Source organism: Streptopelia decaocto, assembly GCF_964273445.1.
Source record: "Streptopelia decaocto genome assembly, chromosome: 5".
Taxonomy (NCBI): Eukaryota; Metazoa; Chordata; class Aves; order Columbiformes; family Columbidae; genus Streptopelia; species Streptopelia decaocto.
The window spans coordinates 57,929,827-57,954,225 of record NC_138659.1 but is presented as its reverse complement, the minus strand read 5'-3'; the positions used below and the strand labels follow the sequence as shown (position 1 = coordinate 57,954,225).

Below are 24,399 nucleotides of genomic sequence, written 5' to 3'. Positions count from 1 at the left end.
TACCTGAGTGTCCTGTTGCTGCTCCTGCCTCCTCCCAGCCCTGGGGACCTGCAGCCTCAGGGACTTCGGGAAATTCTGAAAACATGATGCCAGAGAAAATAAATCAGGCAGCTAATGAGGTGATTTGCATAGCTATTAGCAGGTAGGATTTGCAGCAGCTGTAACATGGGATGTGCTGTCACTGCAAAGTGCAGCCTGGGGGCTCTGCTGGTGCCTGCAGAGAGAAACACACAGCACAACCACAACCACACTGCATGAGCCCACTGCAGGTGCCCTTCACCCCACTGGCCTGGGGGGAAAGGGGGACAGGAGCAAACTGAACAAGGAGGTGAGAGAAAGCCTCAGAGCAGGGCAGACAGCCATGGAAGAGCAGCGTGCTCTAACCGCGAGCCCACGCTGCCTTTGGCCCTGCACCCCAGGGCTTGGTTCTGTGATGTACAGAGCATGGGGCTGCACACAGCTCCTGCCTTGGTGAGGTCCAGAGAGCATCCACGAATGGGTGAGCTTGTGAAGGCCAAGGGCAGCCCTGCCATGGTACAGTTGACTGCCTCCATGTGCCTTGCCATCCAGAGCTGGCTACAGCTCCCTGCATCCCTTATCACCTCTTGCTCCCTTGACAGTCTGGCCCAAAACACATCCCAGAACAAGCACAAACTCTTTCCTACCTCACCCTGGCTGTCAGCGAACCCAGCTTGCTCCAATTCCCAGAAAAGGTGCAATTTTGGTGTGTAGGGCTGTGCACAAAGCCCAACAGTAGCACCAGCTCTGCATTGTGGCTGTCCCCATTCTTAGATGCTCAGGTCAGGAATCGCCACATCATGCCAGGCAGGAGAGCGCTGGCCATCCTGGTACCTTCAGGGATGCAGGGGCAACACATCTGCAACCTGCCATGCTGCTGGATTCCCCACCCACGATGCTAGAATAAATGCCCCGTAAATTGGCCGTGTGATGGAGAGGGGTGGCGTGCAGGGCCACACTCCCCCGGGCTCCCAGGGCATGTCTGGCTTTGATTACAAACCTGCGGTGACAGCTCGGCTCGTTCTCAGCCGATGGATCTTGTTAAAAAATGCATGTGGCGTGATCCGTCTGCTCAGGAAGGCGCTGCCAGGGAAGGAACCCAGCCCAACACTGTGCACTGGTCCCTCAGCAACAAACTACAAGCAGCCAGCACACAGCAGGTGACAGGGCAGCAGCTTGGCTCTGGTGGCACCGGCTGGGGACCGGGACATGTCCCAGCCAACATTTAGCTCCAAAGCACACCTGCAATGCAAGGAAAGGATGGGGCTACCCCCACGGTCTCAAGGCAGAGACAAGAAGAAAGACCAAATGGATAGGTGATCAGATGAACAGACAGATACAAAGTCTACCAGCAACTTGGATGGTGGGTGTGGGGCAAAAATTGGGGCCAGAGTCCCCCAGGGACCACCCTGGTGCATTCATCACCCCCATCGCCCCCCATGATGGCCCCCAGGCCTCCAGGTTATGCCAAGGCACTAGCTTCTCCCAAGCTGCATTTTTTAAGTCAGTTCTGCTAAATATTTCAGGGATTTACACAGAAAAGCTCTCTGTGCTCAGTGGCATGTCGGCCCCATTGGCATCACGCAGGCAGCTGCAGACACCCCCGCCTGCTGGGGTGTGAATAATTAATCGCCCCCACACATAGGGTAGCAGCGGCGGGGAGGAGGGGACCAGACAGGGGGGGCGGGCTCCATCACCCCCACCCAGGCTCTTGGGTGCACCCTGAGAGCCTCCATGTCCCACAAAGGGAGAGCAAAGACCAAGAACAACATCTGCAGGGAAGCGGAGGCATGCAGAAGGGAAAAGAGCCAGGAGCTGAGCCCAGCCCTGATTATAGGACTGACATATTGAGAGTTACTGAGCGGTAAGCAAGGATAACCACAGCCTGCCTGGAGCACCTGGGGCCATTTCTGAGCTTGTTGGGTCTGCAAAGCACAGCAACACAGGTGGCACCCAGGATATATCAGGCAGTGGGGCAGCACAGCTGCCAGGACCTCCAGAGAGCACAGCCATCCAGCTGGGTCATCACCATCTGGGAGTGCACAGCTCGCACTGGGGCACAACACAGCCACAGCATGTCCTTAACCTGAACGGGCATCTTTTTTGTACCTCAGATGCCCACCCTGCCCTATCCCCACAGCACCTCACAGGGAGCACCGGGGGTTTCCGTCCCTAGCACACTACTCTGCATTCCCAGGTCTGCCCCAGCTCCCACTCCGAGCCTCACCGGAGCCTCCCGAACTGTGAGGCTGGGAAAAATCTCAGCCACAAGCAATGACAGCCCTGCTCCCAAATCTGCTCCAGGGGAGGCCATGGCCAGCAGGCTGCCACATGTCCCAGACCCCCAGCATGCTCCCCTCCAGCCTTGCCACACTCAAAGCCTTGCGCCAAGCCACAGCGACAGCGACAAATTAACAAGCCCCGTGCAATCATGCACAGGTTGGGCTCAGATAAATTGGAGATGGCACAAGGCTAATTTCCTTGCAATCAGCGTCCGCTCTACTGCCAATAGCTCCGGCTCGGCACAGTGATGGGAGGAAACACGGCAGGGATGAGCTGGGATGTGAACTCAGCTCCCACATGTGCAGGCAGCAGGGTGCCCTCCATCACCCAGCCAGACACTGCCGGGCTGACGGCGCGGGAAAGACTATTAGCACTGTGGCTCATCCAGGGGCTCCGGCACACACTGGCTGCGCAGCTGGGAGAGGGAGATAAGGTGCCCAAGGGATCCCAGAGAGGGGAAACATACTTCAAATGGCTGGAATCCCCCTCAAATGGACTTGGCTTGAAGGCACTGAGAGTGCTTGCTGCTATTAATAACTCCAGTGCTGTAACAAGGCACCTGCCCCCAGCTCCCCAGCTCGGACCCTCCCTGGATGGGGAGATGCAGCAACAAAGCAGGGACGGAGATCAAAGCGGTGCTGAGGTCCTGACCCATGGCTCCTCACCTTCCCCATGCCAACAGCTTCCGGCACCGGCCTGAAACCCCTGGATGGGTGACAACTGTCTGGGGGGATGTGGGGGGCTTAGGGCAGGGATAACACACTAGATCAGTGCTGTCCCCCTGACAGCCCACATGCACCTTTCTCCAGCCTCAAGCTAAAACACTGCGCAGCCCCATGGCCGGGCTGATGCCTCCCCCACCAGCACTGACCCTCTCCCCACTTGTACCACAAGCAATGGCTCAGCCCTCCAGCCCCCTGCCCTGCCCGCCCTGCATCACGGGGCAGCAGGGCCGCCCACCCAGCATCTCCAGGGCACACATTCAGCCCACTGCCAGCCCGAGGGTGCCCCCAGAGACTGCCTTTTAAACTGACATTTTGGGGACAGGAAATCTATTTTTGGTTGTTTCAGAGGCAACGTTTCCATTGCAGTTTGTCTGCCTTCGCCAGAGGGAGGGATGCTCTCCCCGGGGATGCCGTGGCAGCCAGCTTTGTGTTGGGTTGCGGTGCTCAGCACCAGCTCTGCACCACTGGGTCATCCTCACACTGTGTCAGTGCTTGAAACCAACAAACCCAGGAGGCAAGAGGGAAAAGACATTTCTGGATTCCCCACCTGGGCATGAGGACCAGGAGCATCCCACCCAGAAGAGGGGCTGGTGGGAGGCACAGAGTAGTATCTGGGGTCTGTGCTCCCACCTGGAACATCCCCAGCATCAGCAGGATGTCTTTTCCACACACTTTGGTGAGACACCCCCAAAAAAATAAGCACATAGAACTGAACAGCCCTCACCCTCCCCTGGAGCTGCCAAGCACTCTTGGTAGGAATAAACGTGCCTGGCAGTTACTCAGGGGGGAGACTACAGCCTCCCTGTGCAAAACCTGCTGAGAGGCTTAGAAATAAATATGTTAATAATCAAATATCCATCCCGCGCCTGAGCTCACGGGAGGACTTTCAAGTCTAATTAGCAGCAGATTTGTACCATCACTGCCTAGGCTCAAGGGACAATTCGCCGTGATTCCCATGAAGCGAGAGCTCGGCTATAATTAGCCAGCAGCATCCCATCTGCAAGGATTACCTCCAAATCCTCCTCTGTGCTCGGGGCTGGGGTGCAGGCAAGACCAAGGTAAACTGAGATGAGAGATGCCCCCTGGCTTTGATCTGCGAAAAACGACTCCCTGGCTGCAAATCCAGGGCAGGCAGGAGGACAGGCAGGAGGACAGACAGCACACGAGAAGGAGAAGCACCCTGAGCCTGCAGATCAACCCACATTACCCTGCCTGCAAGTAAACCCTATGGAGGCAGTGAGGTCATCTTCCCACAGCATCCTGCCATGAAGCCCCAGAGTGCCCCCAAAATCTCTCCATCCCTGGACCCATCATTCTCCCCAAAGCACAGGGCTGCTCACAGCACCAGGAGGCCCGTTCCCAACTAGGGGACATTTTCCAGTCTACCCCAGCCATGCATCTTGGACGTCTTATCACCCACCACCCTCCACGAGACCGAAGATAAGTGTAGCTTGTGATGCTGCTTGCACAACGAATGGCGGGTGCTTGGTGCACGGGGACCCAGCACTGCAAGGGACCAGATGGCATCTGCAAAAAGAACTGGCTCCTCGTTACAGGCAAACACAAAGCTTGGGGCTTGGGAACAGTTTGGGGACATTCATCAATCCCCACCCAGGCTGGGCTGAGGACCCATGGCACTGCAGTTCAGTGCAGTGCTTTGTCTTGCGTAGATGGAAATCCTGTCAGACCAGACCTTTCCCCAGTCCATTACGGTGAGGCAGGCAGTGCCCAGGGTAGCGTTCCCACTGCCCCCATCCATTTGTTTTTAAAGAAGGACACATCCTGCTCCTGAGGATGCCTCAACACACATGGTTCCTGGTGCTACAACACCTTGTGGGGTGGCTGGGATGGGGAGGAAGAGGCACCCAGGGGAGCAAGACGTGGCAGCAGCTGGAGGTGCATTACTGCCAGTCCCCAAAATGGCACCCTGGGTTCCTCATGCCACGGGCTTCACAGAGGCTTGCACCAGGGGACAGCACAAAGGCAGAGAGACAGCGAAGGGATGAGGGAAGGGATGGAGAGAGAGCAGAGGGGGACACATCCAAACTGAGGACCCATGGCACAGCTGAGGATGCTCTGCTGAGTGGGGAGCAGGACCCACGTGTCCGGCCCTGGAGGGGAGTGACTTGCAGATATTCAGTCAGAGCTCACTGACCCAGCAGCAGCTGCCAGGGACACTCGTTAAGACCAACTAATTGTGGGCAGAGGTGTCTGGCCTGGCAGTGGGCACTCTGCCCGCATGCTCTTCCCAGCCTGGCAGTGGACACAGCTCTGAGCCAAGGGGAGAATTACAGATGGGGTGGTGGCAGTCGTACCCAGAGCACCTCCGTAGAGGTGGCCTGTAAACATCTGTGCCAGAGATGCTGTGCCCACGAACAACAAAATAACAAAATCAGCACCCTCTCAGGGGCACACAGGTACCCCCCCTTCAACCATGTCTCTCGAGCCAGAGCACAGCTGGCCCCATCCAGCTCCTCTGCCAAGAGACCTCCCCAGTGCCACCAGGTTATTTGTGCCAGCAAACAAGGGGTTACCAGCCCCTCACTTCCCCACAGTTATTTAATTAAGCAGTGATAAAAGCAAAGATGTATTATCCAGAGAGTGACAGCGGGTTGTAATTACAGCAGGGCGGGCTGAGAAAACAAACAGTGTCGAGGGAGGCACAGGGTGGTGTGGGGCTGTGAAGCCACTGCAGACCCTTGGGACCCACATCTCTGCCCTGGAGCTGTGGCCCAGGGCACAGGTGGGACCCTCAGGTCTGCAGACAACAGAGGGGATGAAAGGCTCCTTTAACCTGATGGATGTGGTCCCAAAAGAGCCTCCCACTCCAGCTCACACTGCGCTGGGGTGGTGCCGATCCTGGTCCCTTTCCAGGGTTGCTGGGTCTGGACCAGCCCCAGGGAGCAGCAGGTTTTCAATGAATTGCTTTGAAATATTAAACACCATTTCCTGCCTCCCCACACTGCTCTGGGGCAGCCCTCTCCACCAAGGGGAATTGCTGCCCAGCTGGGGTAAGGGGACAAAGTCCCCACTGGGATGTGGTACTGGGGAGGGCCTCTTTCTGCCCCCCATGGAGCCAGGCATAATGTCCATCCACTGGGTTCCCCCAGGCTTGGGTTTGAAACTTCTGTCCCAGGCACAGCAAGGGGTAGAGGTGGGACATGTGGCACAGCCACCACGCCTTGAGCAAGCAGACCATGGTCCCTTCCTCACCCAGCAACAGTGCTCTCCCTGGTGACAAGGACAGCATCACCCTCATGTCCCCTTCCAGGGGCTGGTGGGACCCACTGGGTACCACCATAGTCACAGCAGGGACACATCAGACACATCATTCCTGAGGGGTGCATGGTCACCTTCTCCCTCCTGCCCGTCCTGTGCCATTGGATGCTGCTGTCCCCTGTGCAGCCCCCAGCACCACCCACGTTCCTTCACTAAATCCTTCTGCTCTCAGCCCAGTCCTCTTAGGCTCCCCCTTTCCCATTGCAGCATCTTTAAATTAATGCCCAGCCGAGCACAGGATAGAAGAATATTAATTCTGGGCAGAGGGGCAGTCTCCACTGTGCCTTTGAACACCTAAAGCACTCTTCCCTGATCTTCTCCCCCTCACCATGCATGGGAGGAACCAGATCTGCCACAGCCACAATGAGCATCATTCTGGCAAGAGCTCCGAGCACCCACAGCCCTGAGGTGGGCTGGCTGAGGGCAGTGAGCCCCCGCTCCAGCCAGCTCCCTGCTTAGGAGGCTGTGAAGTCCCCAGGAGAGAGCCCCAGCCGTGCTTGGGTTTGCACCCCCTGCATGGGTTTGCTATCGCCAGCAGCAACAGACAGCTGGGACCTCACTGCAAGTTCCAGAGCTGCCCTTGGGGGCTTCAGGGCCCTGAGCCATGCAGGGTACCAGACAGCCTGCACCCCCACTGGGACACCTTGGAGTCCCCAGTTCTGAAGTGAGAAGCCGGGAAGGATTTGACTGCTGGTGGGAAGCACTTGTGACCTCACAGCCTGGGGAGCTAAGAGGAGCTGGAGCAGCATGTGGCGGGTACGAGGCATGGATGTGGCAGGTGCCACTACATACCCCCTGGTCAATGCAGGGGACACTTCGTGGCACTGTCACTATGGAGCAGTTGGGACGAGGCCCTTTCAGAGGAGCTGTGTGAGGGTGAGCAGACACTGAGGCCACAAGAAATACACCCATCTCATGCAGTCGGGGTCTAGGTGGGACTCGGCGGTTTCGGAAAAAACTCTCAGGGAGTTGACACCATCACTACCAGCACAATGCAGCTGTGGAATCACAATCCCAGCAAGACCTGGGATGCTCCCAGCCAGTGATCCCACAGAGCCACCCTCTCCTGGGGCAGCGGTGGCCAGGGTGGCGGGAGCCGGGGCCAGGCGTCACCCGCCACAGCAGAGCTCCTGCTGATCCTCTCTGTTATGCAACAAATTATTCCACTCGCATTAATGACTTTGCGGCAAAGGGGGAAATGACATGAAAGATTCCTGGTGCTGGGGAGTGACTCACTTTGCACAGCAGCGGAGGGGAGGCCAGTGGGGAGGGTGGGTGCCGGGGGAAATTTGCTCAGGTCAGCATGAGAAATGCAGAGCAGGGGCTGGGCTCAGAAGGTGTGACTTCGGAGGGGATAAAGAGCTACTTGAGGGCATAACCCATCACACAGGAGAGGGCTGAGGTGTCCCCAGGGGACACTGTGATCAGCCCTAACCACAGCACATTACAGCATTCCTGCCCAGGAGCTGCAACCGGAAAAGCCAGCACCAGCAGCCATCCCTCCCTGCTCTGGGGTCAGATGCAAGTAAATCAAGAGCCACCAAGGGCTGGCCAGCCCAGCCAGCCACCTCCTGGGGACACCAGAGACACGTGGAGACACACAAGGGACTTCAACAACCCACTGCCAAGGAGGCTCAGTGGGATCCTTGCAGTGATGGAGGGCAGGATGGATTATTGCCTTTAAACCCATTTAGGGGCTTTCTGTAAGCAATACAATTTTTAAAAATTCAATCTAGGAAGAAGCGATTAACCAAACGGGCCAGGAGCAGTGGCTCGCTTGTCTAATCTTGTTAGCAAGCAGGCTGGCTCTCATTTCACCCTGCTGCAGCTGGATGGGCTGCAGTATCCAGGTGAGAGCAGCTGGATGGTTCATCCCTGGCTCCTGCTGGGGCTGAGGGTGATCCAAGGATGCGCAAGTTTGCCAGTGCCTCCCTGCATCTCTCAGGGCTGCACCTTCCTCAGCTGGGCCAAGGGAAAACCCTGGAAACCCTCTTCCCTGTGACTCAGATCCTGGCCAGACTGTCACCAGTGCTCCGTCCCTAAAAAGCACTTTTTCATGTCCAAATATGTGGGTTTGGTGATGAGAAGACAGTTAAGGGAGACGGTGCATCCCAGTTCTGCTGCTGGGGTCAGTGCCTGGAGCCACGACCAGAGTCCTTCTTTCTGCCCCACAGAGGCTCGGTGACAGGGTCCTGCCAGTCTCTCCTGGTAGCATCTTGACAAGAAACCTCCCTCTGCTTCAGACTGTCGAGCCCATTCCCAGCAGGAATGCCACTGCCACAGGAGGCGGCTCACAGGGATAGCAGGACAGCCCAGGGGTGTTGTGGTCTGGCCAGTCAGTCCCTTCATCTCCATACAGCAGAGCTGTGGTAGCGGATTTATGCCACCAGCCCACCTGCAGTTAGTGACTCCATCACTATATCTGACCGGCTCCTAGGTGAGGGGCTGCAGGTGAAGCATCTCTGCTGCCAGCCTGGGACTGGCCCTTGAGGCTCTGAGCATCCCCTACCTGCCTGTGGGCAGCGCAGCCCTCACCAGACCTTTCTGTAGGCCAGATAGCTCCCACACCACTCCCTCTCCTCCAGGACAAAGCCATCAGCTTGTCCCAGCTACAGCCCAGGGCCCTCCAAGCGGAGTATGGATCGAGCTCATCCATGTGCAGGTTGTGCCCTTGTCTCACACAGGGCACAGCCCCCACATGCTTGCTGGGGGTGGAGCTGGTGTAGGAATTGGATGGGCACTGCAGTAGCCATGGGGGACCTGCCTGCATGGCCCCCAGACTGCAATGTACCCAGGTCCCCAGTGTCCCCGGACAGGGTGAGCAAGAGCAGCATGGATGGGACACCGACCCTCTTGCCGCACCCCAGAACTCCCGGCAGCAATGTTAATTGCATCCTGGGGTTGGGAGGGGTGCCCGACACCCGAACAGACCTGACAGGTTCAAAGCCCAGTGTTTCCTGCCAAAACAGGGCTGGGGTCACCTACAGCCAGACGGAGCTGGGCCCTGGGGCTGCTGTTGGGCATGGGCAGGAGTGTGATGCTCCAAGTGTGTGGGCGTGCGGGTGTACGGCACCCCCGCCCACTGGTATCTGCAGGTGAGTCACCCTGTCCAGACCAGAGAGGAAAAATTCTGGGAGACCCAAATTCAGCAGCAGGTGACACATCCCCCATGCCCCCCCATCCCCTTCAGCTCCTGTTGAATGTGGCAGCCATTCTGCCCCCAGCTCCCCTCCTGCAGGGCTCCATTCCCAAACAAGTTAATTACTCACTGGCTCCCCAGGGGCTGCACCACCCATTTTCATTTGAAGTGGAAGACAAGTTTACTTAAAAGCCAGAAGTAGCCCAAGCCACAGCAGGTCAAGGACAGGAGGACCCTGAAAAGAGCCTCCCTTCCAGCACAGCCCTGCTGCCACATCCCCTTTACAAAGCCACTTGGTAGGGTATCACTGAGAGCGGGGCCACTCCATCCCCTGCATCGCATCCCAGCCCTGTCCCGTGCACTGTCCTGCCGCTCATCCCCATGGCATGGCACCCACCCAGCCCCAGCTGCTGACAGAGCACCCTGGCACAGATGGTGGGTTGAACAGGACCCCTGCACCCACCCACAAGCCCTTGCCCCATGGAAAGGCTCCTCTCCCACTCTGCACCCAGGGAAGCCACTTGCACCAGCTCCAGCAGTTGACGTGCTCAGCAATAACCTCCCCCAGGGCTCTGCAACCCCTTAGCAGAGGATTTTGGTCGCCCATCCCAACCCAGAGCCCCTTGCCACGGCATCAGGGAGGCAGTCTGCCCGGCTCAGCCCCCCGGCAGGGCACGGCAGGGAGATTCATTTCACTAGAGGCTCATTCATCTGCAGCACGATTAAAGCCCAGGGCTGGGATCCATCCCGGCGGCAGGAGAGCGATTTGCCAGCAGATGGATTTATCATCTCCCAAGCACAGCAATTTGACTTAAACAAAACCAAACCACTTCTCCTAATGAAAACACCACTAATGAGAAGAGCCAGTGAGGGAGGGGGAGGGCAGCTCCACTAATGGGGTCTGTTCTGTCCTTCGGGGCTGGTGTGACCCCGTAATGCCCTGGGTGCAAGGCAAGGGCATGAGGCTCAACTCCAGCCAGGACTTACAGACCTGATATGGCCAAGTGAAACCAGAGCCTGCTCCAGGGGCCAGCTCTGCTCACCCTCCCACACCTCCTCCTGTTCTGGCTCCCAGAGCTCTGGGGGCAGTTGGTCTCAGCATAACACACAGCAGTAAAGCAGCATCACTGAGCCCAGACAACTTCTACAGCTGCGATATGGCCAGACGTAGGGAAAAACTCCTCTCTGTGCCCGGACACAGAGATGAAGAAAGAGCAAAGCCCTCCCTGCCCCTGCAACGCCAGCCCCGTGCAGCAGGAGTTGTACACCTTGGCCAAAGTTGGAACAGCGCATGAATTATGTATCGGCTTCTGCAGAAATCAGCTGTGTAACCACCCCAACCAAATGCACAAACTTCCTGTCGATTAATCCTGTGTCACCAGTTCCCCACAGGCTCCGACCCACCTCTGCCTCTGAGGATGCAGCAGCGGCTGCCAGAACCTCAGCTCCAGCCTCTCCACCTGCAAAATCAAACCTGCCCACAGGCAGCAGCACCCAGTAGCATCACCCTCGTGTTTCTCATCCCCTGTGCAGCTTTGCCCCAGCACAGGCTCAGAGCAGCATCCCCTCTGGCAAGGAGCCCCAGGGGCTGAACCTCTGGTCAGGGGAGGCCACAACGCGCTGTGAGAGGGGATTCATCAGCATCGAAGGGCTGCAGACAAGCCAGGACAGCAAAGAGGGAAGAGGCAGAGGGGTACAGATGCCAGAGAGTAGGAGAGAGCAGACAGAGATGAGGCAGAGTCAGGCAACACTCCCATCACCCCAGGAAGGTGCAGCAGCCATGGAGGGCAGGGCGCTTTGGCATAGAGAGGACCCCACGGGAGACCGCCACCCCAGCGCATGAGTGGGGAGACCTTTCCCCACCGTACCCCACCCTGAGTGGGGGCCTCCTGGGGAGGTTGGGGACCTGGTCTGAGGGTCAGTCCGGCTTCCAGCCCAGCCTCACCACCCTGCCATGGGTAGCAGAAGCAGCAAGTGGAGGGGGAATGCATAGGGCGGCAGCAGCAGCAGCACGGAGGAGGGAGGAGAGCGGAGGAGCAGCGGGACAGGAAGCACGCATAGTTCCCAAGGGCCAGACTCCCCAGGGGAAGGACATTGATGTGTGTCACTGTGGAACTGCTTCTAGGAGGTGACAATCCACGTGTGCTGCTGGTCACAGGGATGCAGGCAGCTGGCCCTGCCAGACCTGTGTGGGCAGGGCCGTGCACCCAGGGATGTTCCTGTGCAGTTTGAGAAAGCAACTAGGCAAGAAAAGGAGCTTTGTTCTGGGCATGAGCAGAACACTGCTGTGGTCTTAGGCACAGTCCCCATCCCAGTGCCCCTCCCTGGGATCCACCACAGCACAAAGCCTGCCACGCACACCCGCAGCTGGGTGCCCAGCTGGCCCCTGCCTGCTTCCTGCCCTTGATCCACCACATCAGCCCTATCACTCCATTTGCCAGCTGCAGATCCCAGTGCTTCCCCTACACACACTATTATTTTGGACAGACAAGCACTAACACCCCCCCTCCACACCCTGTGAAATGAATTATCCCCCTTGCAGGTAGAAGTCCTGCTACAGCAATCTTGCGGAGATTTTCCTCCTGCCTGGCTAATCATGGGCTGTGAGCAGCCACGATGGAGCTGCTGGCTTTGCCGACAGCAGAACAAGGCCCTGGCGCAGCCCTAGATCTGCCCATCACCTGGTACCCGCCTCCGGCAGATGCATCGCTGGGGCACAGCTCTTCGGCTTTACCCTGCGACAGGGACCGCAGCTCAGCTCCCACTGTCCTCCCATCGTCCCTACTGACCCATCCTCCCCCCAGCATGTTTGCAGGGAACAGCTCAGCCCTATCTCTCCTTTCTTACTATCACTGGGAGAGATTGTCTCTGAAACACCCTCCTTCTAGGTAGGGAGGAGAGCTCAGCCAGATGCTGCGCTGTCGCTATGCTGGTACCTACAGTTTTCAGCTCACTGGGTGGGCTGCTCAAAGCGCTAGGAGTTCAGGAGTCCCCATCCATCAGCCATGCCTTGGGAGGCAGGAGGATCCCAAAACTCTGCAGACAGTCTCTATAGCAATTGTTCACCCATTGCAAACCCTTTGGCTGCCCTTGGGGTGGAGCAAAGTAGTTGCTCAAGACCCAGCAACCCAACAATGGGAAGGAGAAAGCAGGGGTGAAAAAGCAGGCATGAAAAACGAGCCTCCTAACCCCTTTTGGGGGACGAACAGCCCTGGAGATGAATCCCTCATCCTTCCAAAATGCAGTTAGGGGGTTTGGCCCACTCCAAACAGCCCAGTTGTTGACCCTGTGCTGGCACATGCCCTTCCACTCGCAGGACACAGCATAGCTGGGATAGTCTTGTCCCTCAAGGTGGGATGGAGCCCCAGGTCACCAAACTGGGGCTGGGGCAGTCCTCTGCCTCTACAACCCCATGGACTGGTGGGAAAGCCACCTCTGAGACCCTCTCATCTCTTGCGCTGCTAGGATTCAGGGCTGGGGATGTGGTACCTGCACTCCTCAGGGCAAAGTGGCACCGGGCTCCCATTTTTCCTGCACGGAGGGACATGTCCAGAGCAGTCCTGAGACACTGGCTCCGGGCTCTGCTTGTACACTAATCGCTCAAGCCATTAGAGGAGTGGAGGAATAATGTAATTTATGGATGGCTTTTATTTCTCACTAGCATCACCTAAATACCCCAGAAACGGACTGGTTTAATTTCCTAGTGGTGTATCACAAACATTTCTCTCCTTAGCACCCAGACAGGTGCCCAGCCCCAGGCTAAGCAGTGGCATGGCCAGTGCCTGCCCTCACCCCACACCATTGCACTGGGGCCAGGCATAGGCAGAGTCCATCCTGGCTTGCCCCAGCACTGCTGGCCCATGTCTCCCCATCACCGCAGCCAGTGCTGCCCTCCCCGCTGCTCACACGCAGGCAGCTTTCATTCACTCAGGCGCTCTCTCCTCTCACACACACATCCACGTGCCATGAGCCCGCAAAGCCCACGGCTGTTCCATCTGGGGTCCGGGTCGCCGGGCACCTCTGGAGATGCCACAGGGATAGGGGGCTGTCCCTGCACCTCCATTTTCAACAGCTCTTTAAATTTAAAATTCAGTGTGCTGCTGGGGAAGGTGTGGGGCTTTTCTACCCTGTGGATGGTTTGAGTTCCTGCTGCCCCTTAGCCCCTCTCCTTCTTTTGGGAGGGGATATTGCTAACCGTTCCCTAGGCATGCATAGATGGGAGTCTCATCTCCCTCATCCCTGTTTTTGAGGAGCAATAATAGGAAGGCGGCAGGACCGACTGCTGTCCCCATGCACATCAGCAATTGCTGAAGCTGCTGTGGGGCTGTTGCATCACCTGACATCAAATCATCTCTCAGCAGCTCTTGCATGGCAGATGCCCCCCCAAACCCTGATAGACCCTGATGGGTGGAGGTCCTCAAGACTGCAGGAACACCCCAGACTGTTCATGCTTGTCCCCAGGCAGAACTGAGCTACCAAAAAACAAGTGTCGGCAGGGACTCTCCCCTCTGCAGGGAGAGACTAAGCCCATGCTGGCACTGCCAGCTCCACCCTGGGACTTCACTACGGCCCCACAGGGGTCCCGGCTCCTCACCACATCCCCAGGGAACCAGAAGGGCCCAGGCCAGGTTAGCAGGCAGCAGCTTGAGCTATTAAACCCTTCCTAGAGCTAAGGCTGCATTCCGTCTCCTCCTGCCTGCATCACTTCCACACTCTTTCTGGGAGAAAAACAACTTTCCCTCCACAGGAAGGGACAGCTTCGGTGCACTCAGCCAGCGCAAGGGAAATCGGTGCTGCTGGGACCAGCTCCCTCTCCTCCCTGGCATTACCACTGGCTCTACCCTGGCAGGTCACTGACCTGACAGCAATGGCAAAAGAGTGATGTGACCTTCCAGGGCCTCCGTTTCCTAAGCTGAGAAATAAGGCAGATATTTCAGTCTTATTCCCCCAAGGCTCCTCATCAGCCCCATCCCCACAAGTAGGGTCTGGAACAGCGGCACAGATCCCCTCTGTTCAGGTTGCTGCTGCACAGCTGGCTCAGAGGTAAGCCCAGGCATAAAAGGTCTCAGCCTCGGAGAGACTGGAATTTGTTTTTAACTTTGGTTTGATTTAAATCCATATGGACATTTTAAAGTTACCGGAGAAACCAAAAGTTGTGTGTGGGTTCCAAGTTCCTACACAGCTCAAAAATATCCTCCCTGCAGCACGTTTGGGCAAGCAGCAAACAGCAATTCCCACACATGGAGTTGCTCAGGAAAGCAGAGCAGGGGTCCTGTGCTACTACAACCACCTCCTCGAAACTCCAGAGCAAAGCCCAAAATCTATTCTAGACTGTGGCAGGAAAAGCACCACCAGGACTCGTGGGAGAAGCCTGTGCACATACCCCAGTGCCTGCAGTACGAGGGCACCCAACCCCACCAGCTATGGACAGCTTTGGCTCTGCCGTGGGTCCTGCAAGGCAGGTGGGAATTGCTGCCCCATTTCACAGCTCCTGTGACAGAGGCACTGAAAGGGGACAGGATTTGGCCTGATTTGTGGAGAGCACATGGGGAAAAAGGGGTGCTGCCAGCTCCAGCCCAGCTGCTTCATTACCAGACAACGGGGAATGAGGTGTGAGGGATGGATGCAGATGTTGTGGTGGGATGTGGGAATCCAGGGAGTTCTCTGCTGTGGCAAATGATGGAGGGGGATGCAATAGGGTCACAACTGGGTCATATTTGGCTTCCCTAGCTCATGGCCATCCCATCTGGAGGCTGAGCATCTCTGGATATGCTGAGGGACAATGAGTGGAGAAGACACCAGGTTCTGTGGCACTGCTGAGGTTTGCTGAGCGGGATGAGCCTCCCCGTTTCTGGGAGAACCTGCAGCCAGGGTGCTGCTGTGCCAATCGAGTGTGCTGCATGGGGTCCAAGGCATGTCAGAGAAAGCCCAGCACCAAACCCTGCTGTCCAAAGGGGATTGGGAGCAGCGGTGAGGGAGGGTGTGCTTGGGGACAGCCACAAGCGATCCAAGCATCCCAGCCCCCGGTGGGGGCCTGTTCCCTGCCAACCTGCCTCGGGGCAACCTCTGCCCGGCTGGGATCGACTCTAACCCCCCCCGGAGAATACCTCCCCGGGCCCGGGACTGTCCCCCTGCTCCAGCGTCGGGGTCGCGGCCGCCCCCCCTCCCAGACCAGGCGTGCGGCGAAGCGGGGCGGGCAGGGGGCCGGGGCTCAGGCGGGTCTGGAAGCGGGCGGGCGGGCAAGGGTGCCTGGGGCCGGGTCGGGTGCCTGGGGCCGCCCCCGCGCCGTGGTCCCGAGCGGCTGCTGCACCTTCCCCGGCGGGCGGCACTCACCCGTCAGCTGGTCGTAGGAGCCGTCCAGGTCGCGGGAGTCGGACAGGCTCTCCTTCCTGCCCTTGCTCCGCATCTTCCCGCCCCGCCGAGCGGCGGGGGGAACCGCGACGGGGCGCACGGGCTCCGCCGCCGGGCAGGGGGGGCCCGCGGCCGCCGCCTCCCCCCGCCCCGCCGCCCGCGGCACTCACCGCGGCAGCAGGAAGGGGCCGGCGGTGCCGGGGAGCTCGGCTCGGTACGGCTCGGTACGGCAGGCAGGAGCGCGCAGCCGCCCCGTTCCCCGCCGCCGCCGGGGCTGGGCACAGCCGCCCCCTCCCTCCCGTCCTTCCCCGCCTCCTCCCGGGAGCCGCCGGCCCAGCTCCGCCGCCCTGCGCCGCGCCGCCGCGGGGAAACTGAGGCACGGCCGGGGGCGGGAGGAGGCTGTCCCGGCGGCCGATGGGGGGAACTCTGGGGAAGAGGCAGGGAGGGACCTGCTCCGGGCTGCACCGAGGTGGGGGTCTCCGGCGGTATGGGAGAGCCCTGGGGGACACGGACCACGAAGGGATGGAGAAGGGGATGGGGATGGGGATGGAGAAGGCTTGGGCCAGGAGAAGCATGGACCCCCACCCCACAGCAGATGAGAGATGGTCCCCTAAGCTCTGCATGTCGGTGCCCATGCTGGTCTACACCTTGGGATCCCCAGGAGCTACAGAGGAAGGGGGACCCTAGCCACGGCAGCTGCTGCATCCCCCCCTCAGGGAGAAGCTGCATGGGAAATCAGTCAGAAGCAGAGGGGATGTGCAGTGGCCAAGGGACATAAGGGAAGGGTGGCCCAGGTCCCCCTGCTTGCAGCCAAGCACAGGAGCAGGTCCTCTCTGCCAGCCTCAAACGTAAGCATGAGATGCCCATTCACAGTTGAAGCCTCTAGCAGGATTTTCCCCCATCTCCTGCAGCCCCAGGGAAGGGGTAAAGCAGCAGCACACCTTGTGGGGGGCTTCCAGGGGCACGGTGCTGCCAAGAGAGGAGCTCACAGCCCCACTGGTACCTCTGTCACTGGGGCTAGAGGTCCCCCTGCTGTCCCCGGTTATTTGCTGCCATCTGTGCACGATTCCAACACGGGGGGGTGTGAATTATGCTGGAGAGTCCCTGCCACGGGCAAAGCCAGGGGCTTTTGTCACACCATCGCCCATGTGCCACGTGCCACGTTTGCACCGTGCCAAGGGTCCTGGGCACGTCTTGAGGTACTGCCCAGCTCCCGCACTTCCCACCTCTCCTCCCTTCATCCTCTGATTCATGCAGACAGAGGGGATCAGGAGCCAGAAGCAAGACAAAGTATCCCGTCCCAGCCCCTGTGCTCAAGCCTGTCCCTCCCGGCCCATGGGAGCCACAGGACAGAAAGGGAATCCAGAGCAGCAAGGAGGGAGGGCCAGGCTCACGCGGCAGCGTGTTGTCAGCGTGCTTTGGTGTCAAGCCATGAAAGAAGCCGCCTTAGCGAGGCAGCGATGCTTAGCAACTGCCTGGATCTAAAAATAAGAGCCATTTAGAGGGGAAAACGCAGTGGAGAAATGCTCGGAGAACTAAACACATTCCCCCAGCCCTCCCCATGGCCCGGTCACCACCGCAAAGCCTGCACGTACAGACCAGCTGGAGAGAAGCTCCCGGGACAGCCCTGGCGATGCCCCCTCTGCTTAGCCTGATGAGCAGAGCTGGAGCCTGGCGAGCCCAATGACCCCCTGCACTGCTGGGCTTGTCCATCCTGCTGCTCCTTGCCCTTCCCATCCTCCTTCCTCCATCCTTTCCATCACACCCCGGGCTGCATCCACTTGGCAGCCCCTGGGGACCAGCAGTGTCCCAGGGAGGTGGCCTCAGCTAGGAGAGCTGCATGAGTGGTGCCCAGGCTCATGTGCCCCATCTCCAGCATCCTGCAGCTCCATCCCACTGCAGACATGGTGGGCCCAGCAGAGCCATACAGGGGAAGTTTTCACCTTCTGCCATCCCTTGTCCATTGGGAGGCAAACATGGCTATTTTTATCCCAGCTAAGTGCTTCTGTTCCTGCAGGCAAGTGAGAGATACTTTGCCAGGCTGGTGAGAGGAGGGGAAAAGTTGGGCAGGTTGGTGGATACCATGGGGTAGGATGGGGCAGCCCCAGGGCCAGGCTGACACAGCCCACCCTCCCCACAGTGTAGAAAATGGGGGACACAGCTCACTTGATCCCTGGTCACAGCTCCTTTCCTTAGCAGACAGGAGAGCTGGGCATCCTGCCAGGATTCACAGACTTCGAGCCTTTCTCTGCTCGGAAAAAGTGCAACGTCCTCTCCTGAATGTTCCTCTAGGCACTGGGGGCCAGCGGTCTGTAAGATGCCAGAGTGGGAGCAGCCCACTGCTGGCCGCTGCTGCCTTTCTGCTGCAGGAACAGGTCCAGCCCCTGCCTGCCAGCTTGGACCCAGGCAGGGCCCTGCTGCGGGTGCGCTGGGCGCAGAGACATCTCAGTAAACATGTCTGGCCAGGGACGGACACGGCTGCAAAGTCACAGCCGGAGTGCAGAGAGCATCCTCTGCAGCACGTCTCACCGGGACGTGCGGCAGATGCAGAAAGGCTGGGCCAGGCTGAGGAAAATCACCTGAGTGGCATCCAAGGCTTTAATCAACACTCTTGTGCCTTGCACAGCCCCTGCTGCTGCTGGCCGCATCCACCACAAAAACAATCAGCAGGTCTGGGGTGGGCAGAAGCTGTCTGCAGGTAGGGCTGGTGGCCTCTCCTGTGGCAGATGACACTGAATTAACCATTTCCAGAAGATGGAAGAGTTCCGGCAGCTCCTGCAAGCCCAGATCCCAGTTACAAGGGGTAACTGGGAGGGAGAGTCATGCCCCAGATGGCCAAGAAGTGGTGCAGGCTGCACAGCAAATGGAGCGCAGCTCACCGTGAAGCCCTTACCCCAGTGCTCAGGGCCAGGAGAGTGTGGAGGACAGGCAGACGGCTGGATCCAGCCTGCTGGGGTGGGCAGCGGTTCTGTGGAAGCACCCAGGTTCCCGATCTCTTCTCGAAGAGAGCAGCAGAAAGCCATGGGGGAAACAGGGCCACATAAACCAGTCCCAGGGCTTGGCACAGCCAGCAGTGGGGTGGGATGGGGCTGGAGAACCAGGGGGAGGTGAGCTGGAGGTGTGAGGGGTACTGCACCCTGAGGTGCACCTTGGGCTGTGTGTCTCTAGAGGAAGGAACATGGGACCACCCATCCACCCTCGCTGTGATGGAAATCACTTGTTCGCATTGGCCCAGACACGAGGCACGTTCCCTAAGTGGCCCATCTGTCACCCTGTCAGCGGCAGCAGTGCTTCGATAAAGGACATCTGCACGGGATTAATGCTGCTCCCCAGGCAGCTGAGCCGCAGTCGGGAATGGCTCTGAGCCAGGGCGAGAGGGGCTGGGAGGTGTGCGTGGGGCCACGCTGTCCAGGGGACTTGTTTGTCCCCAGGTCAGCGTGTGGCCAGTGCAGCCTTTTCCAGAGTAACTGGAGAAGGGGACGAGTTTGGGGATGCTCCAGTATTGCCTGGAGCACTGGGTGCAGGGCCCTGCTGCAGGCAGAGCTGTGCCAGGCTGCCACCAGCCTTGTCCAGACCCAGCCTGGACTGACCTGAGCCCACCCACAGCCATCCCTGTTCATCTCCAGAACACTCACCTTGCAATATGGGGCCAATCCCTTCACTCATCCACATGTCCAGCTCCCTGCTGGGAACCCTCCAGCTCTGGGGGCAGCAGACCCCTCTCAGCTGCTGCTGCTGCATGTGTCTCCAGGGAGCCCTGCCAAAAACCCCAACCGCAACACAAGGCCCAAGACGATCCCAAACTGCTCCCCTCCAGAGGAGCAAGAAGAGCCTGGGAAGGCGGCAGGGGCACTGGGGTCTGCACCCTACTGAGCTGGGGTACAGGGGTGAGGGGAGCTCTCCCCAGGGGCACGAGCCATGCAAGTCCTTTGCGAACAGTCTGCTGTGGCTGTTATGGGGGGACAGGGAGGGGGAAAGATGCAATTTAACACTTCATTAGGTAACCGCAAGGCATCGATCCGCCCTACCAGCCTGCGTGTTGTCTAATTGCATATCTCCATTCTTATTAATTATATTGGAAAAGCAGAGAGCAGGACTCAGGAGTCTGATCCTATCTTTAGGAAATTTCAAACAGAGATGTAATTGCCAAGTGCACTATATCATGGTGCTTTATCCACTCTTAACAGTATTTTAAAGCCATGGTCATCAATAGCAGTCCTCGGGATGTGCTCTCAACAGATGCCATTAATCTTATTTTGGTTGCAGTCGCCTTGTGCCTGTGGGCTCAGATTTACACTCGGCAGTGAGCGAAAGCTCTGCTCCCCCAGCAGAGAGGGCTCCCGAAGAGCTCCCAGGCTGGGACATGGGACACAGCACCCAGGGGCTGGTTCCAGGGACAGAGGGCAGAAAGTGGAGCTACTTAAGCCAGCTTCACCCGTTGCAAAAATGCCAGAAAACAGCAGCCTCATATGGAGATGAGCAGCTTGGCACCAGGGCTATTCCCCTCCCATGGTCCACGCAGCCCCCCAGGCTGGAGGAGGGATGCTCGTGGCCATGCAGGCAGTTGCAGGGGGGTTCCAGCCAGGGCAAATGGCCTCACTCAGGAATAAACAACAGTATCTACTTCATCCTCAGAGAAAATGGATCTGGATGGCACTGGGCCTAGATGAGCCCCTTGATCTGAGGACCAGGGGAGCAGCTTCAGCAGACCAGCAGGTCCCGGGGAGGTGATGCCCAGCAGGGCATCACCCAGGACACAGGCAGCTGGGGCAGGCAGGGGAGGACAACTCCCATCTCTGCAAACCCACCCTGCAGAGACACATGACTAGGTAGGAGCCACTGGGAGATTCAGTTCTAGGGGGGAATTTCAGCTGCTGAAAATCTTGCAACGCTCGAGGAGGAACAGATGCCTACAAGCTGCCGGGTGAGCTTTGCAAGCAGGAATGCTGCAGGAGAAAGGGAACCTCCTTTGTCAAATGCAAATCAGCAGGTGGGAGAAATCTGGGTGTGCAGGAGGGAGAAAGGACTTTGCATCACGCTTTACATCCTCAAAAGCAGGTCACCTGCCTCTGCCCACGCCTCCAGCAAGGAGGGAACTCCCCGGCACAGCCCCACTGCTGGGCGGGCTGCGGGGGGCTCTGTGCCCACCCTGAGTGTTTCTCTTCCACTTCTGCATAATGGATACAAAATCTGTGTTAAGAAAAGCACTTGTTTTGGAGAGCAGAGATGGGAATGAAGCATTCCTGGACTTAGGATATATCCCGTGTTTCATGAGCCCTCCCAGCATTATAAAGCATCGTGTGTTTGTGTGCTCAGTGCCTGTGGGCTCAGCTTTTATTTAAAGAGGAATGAGATACTATTTCCAACCTTCACTTACACCACACTGGATGCCACACCAGGGGCCCTTTCAGCAGCTCAGGTCTGCTGTGAAAACGTGTGTGCATCTTTGTTAGGAGCGAGTCCATGCTATGGACACATGTCCTCCTGCTCTGCCAGGGCAAAGCGCCATGCCTGAGCTCACCTCTGTGGGAGGGGATGTCTGTGCTGACCGTGGTCTCAGCATACGGTCCTCTGTTGCCCATCCCAAGGCCTGGCAATGGCCACAGCAAAGGGGCCAAAAGCTGGGTGTGGGGACCTGGGAGGTGCAGACCCATCCTGCTGGAGCATCACTTGCCCTCGGCTGGGAAAGCAACCGGCTAGGGGCTGCTGAACAGGGCACAGCCATGGCTGCTGCAGCCACAGGTCATCAGAGCATCCTCACCCCCATACACCAGCGGGAGGGCCCTGGTTGAACCCTGGAGCAGAGGGGCTCCAGCTAATGAATCATTAATTGCTTCAGAGAGGAAACAAGCAAAACCCAACCTGTGCATGCCTGAGTGACCTGTGGGCCCTGGGACCCAGCCAGACTGTACATCACCGAGAAATGGTTGAGGGTTCACCTGCCAAAGCAGAGCTGGAGAACCAGCCCAGCCCAGTGGGTGTCCATCTCCCTGCAGCCTTCCCAGCCTCATCGTGCCCCCACGGGACTCCCGGGAGCTCCCAGCCTCTGGCAGCAGACTGGCAAAGCTCAGAGCTGCGCTGCAGCGAGCCCGGCTCATTTAATCTATTCAATTGGACTCAATTTCCAGCCACATGATTCAATTAGCCCTGGAGGGACAGCATGGGAGAGCAGAGGCTGGGGAGCACAGCCCAGCCCATGCTCCAGCAGCCGCCGAGCCAGGAGAGGGGGACGTGGCACGGAGCCCCAGCAGCTCATCCCGCAGGGGACAGGGCTCTGCACTTGTCCCAGCCCTCTGGGACACACTGAGGTGACAGGGGCTGCCAAGGGTGGCCTAAAGATGCTTTAAAAAGACAACAGGAGTCAGGCAAGTATCCAGCAATGCTCCCCCAAGGGTGCTGCCTGTCCCATTTATTTGGGGTCACCCCTGTGTTTGTCCAGTGTCCCCCTGAGCTCACCCACACTGTGCTGCAGCAGGGAGAACCAGGGTTCTGACCAGCACGAAGGATTCCAGCAGCCCTGGGGAAGTCCAAGTCCCAGAGGCCTTGTAACAACCCTTCTCCAGCCTTCTGGCCCAGACTTTTCATTCATGATTTACTTCAGTGTCTGCACTTCCCCTGAAAGCATCAGCAAAGGCATTAATTAGTTTCCACTAGGGGAAAAGCCCAGCTTATCTTGGCCCCTTTGGATGTTCTGCAGTTCCCAAAGCTGGGTTTTACTCCTTTCATGTTACTGCAATGGTTCATCTGCCAAGAAAATGCCATCACCTCCACAAGGATAAACCTTCGTCCAGGATGACCTGCTCAGCACAGACAGGTTGCAGCCCCTGCTCATCCCAACAAGTACCAAACAAGAAAACAGAGCTCAGAAAACAGGGAGGAGAATAAATATCCAGGCAGCATTGGTGCTGACACCAAGACAGAGAGGTGCTTGCCAGCGCCAAGAGCCAGCCATAAATCTTACCGCAGAACGCTGGCCAGCCCCAGCACGCACGATGGCAGCCACGACTCAGTGGGGTAACAGCGTCTCCCTCTGCTGCGCACCAGGCGGGGAAGGACACCGGCTCCTCCTGCCCTCCCAGCCCCTGGCTCCATCCCAGGAGGGAAGTGTGGGGAGGCAGATGGTGCACACTGGGGGTGATCACCTGTGCAAGTGCTGTCCAGGAGATAGTTCTCCCCATGACAGCAGGCTTCTCCTCCTGACACCCACCACACAACAGCCTGGCAGGACCCCAGAGCAGGGGGAGAGCATGCAATTCTTCAGCCAGGGAGAGAAATGCACCCCAGCAGGCACCAGGACAGGCTCACGTGGAGGGCAGCTCAATCCTACAGAGATACAGCCCCACCACACCACATGTGGGAATGAAGAGGACGAAGAGCTTTGCAAACCAAACAGAGCAGGTGAGCAAAGGTGCACTGGGCTCTGGCCGCTGTACATGAGACTCAGGGGTGTGACTACCTGCTTCTGACACCCTGGAGAAGCAGCCAAACCATCACAGGCAGCGCCTCCTCTGACAACCCACAGCCTGGGCACAGGGGACTCAGCTCCTGAGGAGCTGCCTCTCCCTCAAGTCTGCATGAAAAATGGGACCTGTAAGAGTTAGGGAAGAAGAGACAATACTAAAAATCACAGTGGCACTTACAAATCAATTTTTAATAACTCCTTCCAAAGTTTAGCTCAAACTCAATTTTTCTCCTCCAGAATTTGGTCATTATTTTGTAAAATATTTGTCTCCCTGCAGTGGCTGCCTAATTTAAAGGCAGCAATGTGATTTCTCCACACACTCCCCAAGCCTCAAAACCACCTCTTCCAATAATAGACTGGGTTATGAATTAGATATAATAAAATACACCCAACAGCTCAGATCAGATACGGGAAAGTTCGGGGCCATCAGCCATGTCCTGAGGCTGAATGTTACGAACGAAATAACTTTCTGCTTAGTTCAAGTTGGCCTCAAAACACAAGTAGTAGTATGGTGTTTAACAAAATAGGCAAATCTGCAGCAAAATCTGTGAGCAGAAGTTTGCTGACACCAGCAGCAGAGAGAGTGTCATACTGTGCACAGGTAGATCTCTGCATCCCTCGCTCACATCCATGGGCTCTCAGTCTTGCTCCCATTTTCCCCACTGGCAGCCTCAGGGGCACGTCAGGGGCAGAAGGATGCTCAGGACACACTGGTACCTGCAGTCTGGACCAAGGAGGAGGCACCGCTCTGCAGAGGGAGGTTCTGATGCTGCTCAGGCCCAAGAGCAAGCGACTGCTCTGCTGCAGCCAGCATGTCACCAAATGGTGACAGGGCCACCCCATAATTCCCCCACTTTCCCCTCTGTGAAGGACAAACACTGCACACTCCGGACACGCAGGGCTCTGCTATTTATTGAGCTCTAGGTGTGTATGTACATCCATTTACAGTGCTCAGTTCAGTGACAGTGTGAGAAGAGAACGTGTGTCACAGTCTTCCCCGGCTCAGCCTTGGACAAGGGCTGACCTCAGGAGCTGCTCCCAGTCACAGCCTGTGCTTCCCAGTTCATCCCAGCAAGGGAGCACCACGGGGGAGATAAGACCTTCAGTGGCTGAGCCCAGAGTGAAAAGCTGAAAATCCCAGA

At 57.9% G+C, this 24,399-nt stretch overlaps 1 protein-coding gene across 4 annotated transcripts in view; it reads right to left on the bottom strand.

Moving 5' to 3' along the window:
* KCNIP2 (potassium voltage-gated channel interacting protein 2) overlaps nucleotides 1-15,859 on the bottom strand; it is a gene marked incomplete at its 5' end in the record, with an annotated part of 44,068 nt that extends 28,209 nt beyond the window's left edge. For 3 of the 4 annotated variants that reach the window (XM_082053827.1, XM_082053829.1, XM_082053830.1), the window contains one exon: nucleotides 15,778-15,850. In XM_082053827.1, the coding sequence (XP_081909953.1) occupies nucleotides 15,778-15,850 (73 nt within the window). Of the gene's footprint in view, nucleotides 1-15,777 lie in introns of all 4 variants that reach the window. The other variant, XM_082053828.1, reaches the window with a different exon arrangement.
* Between the last annotated feature and the right edge of the window lie 8,540 nt (nucleotides 15,860-24,399).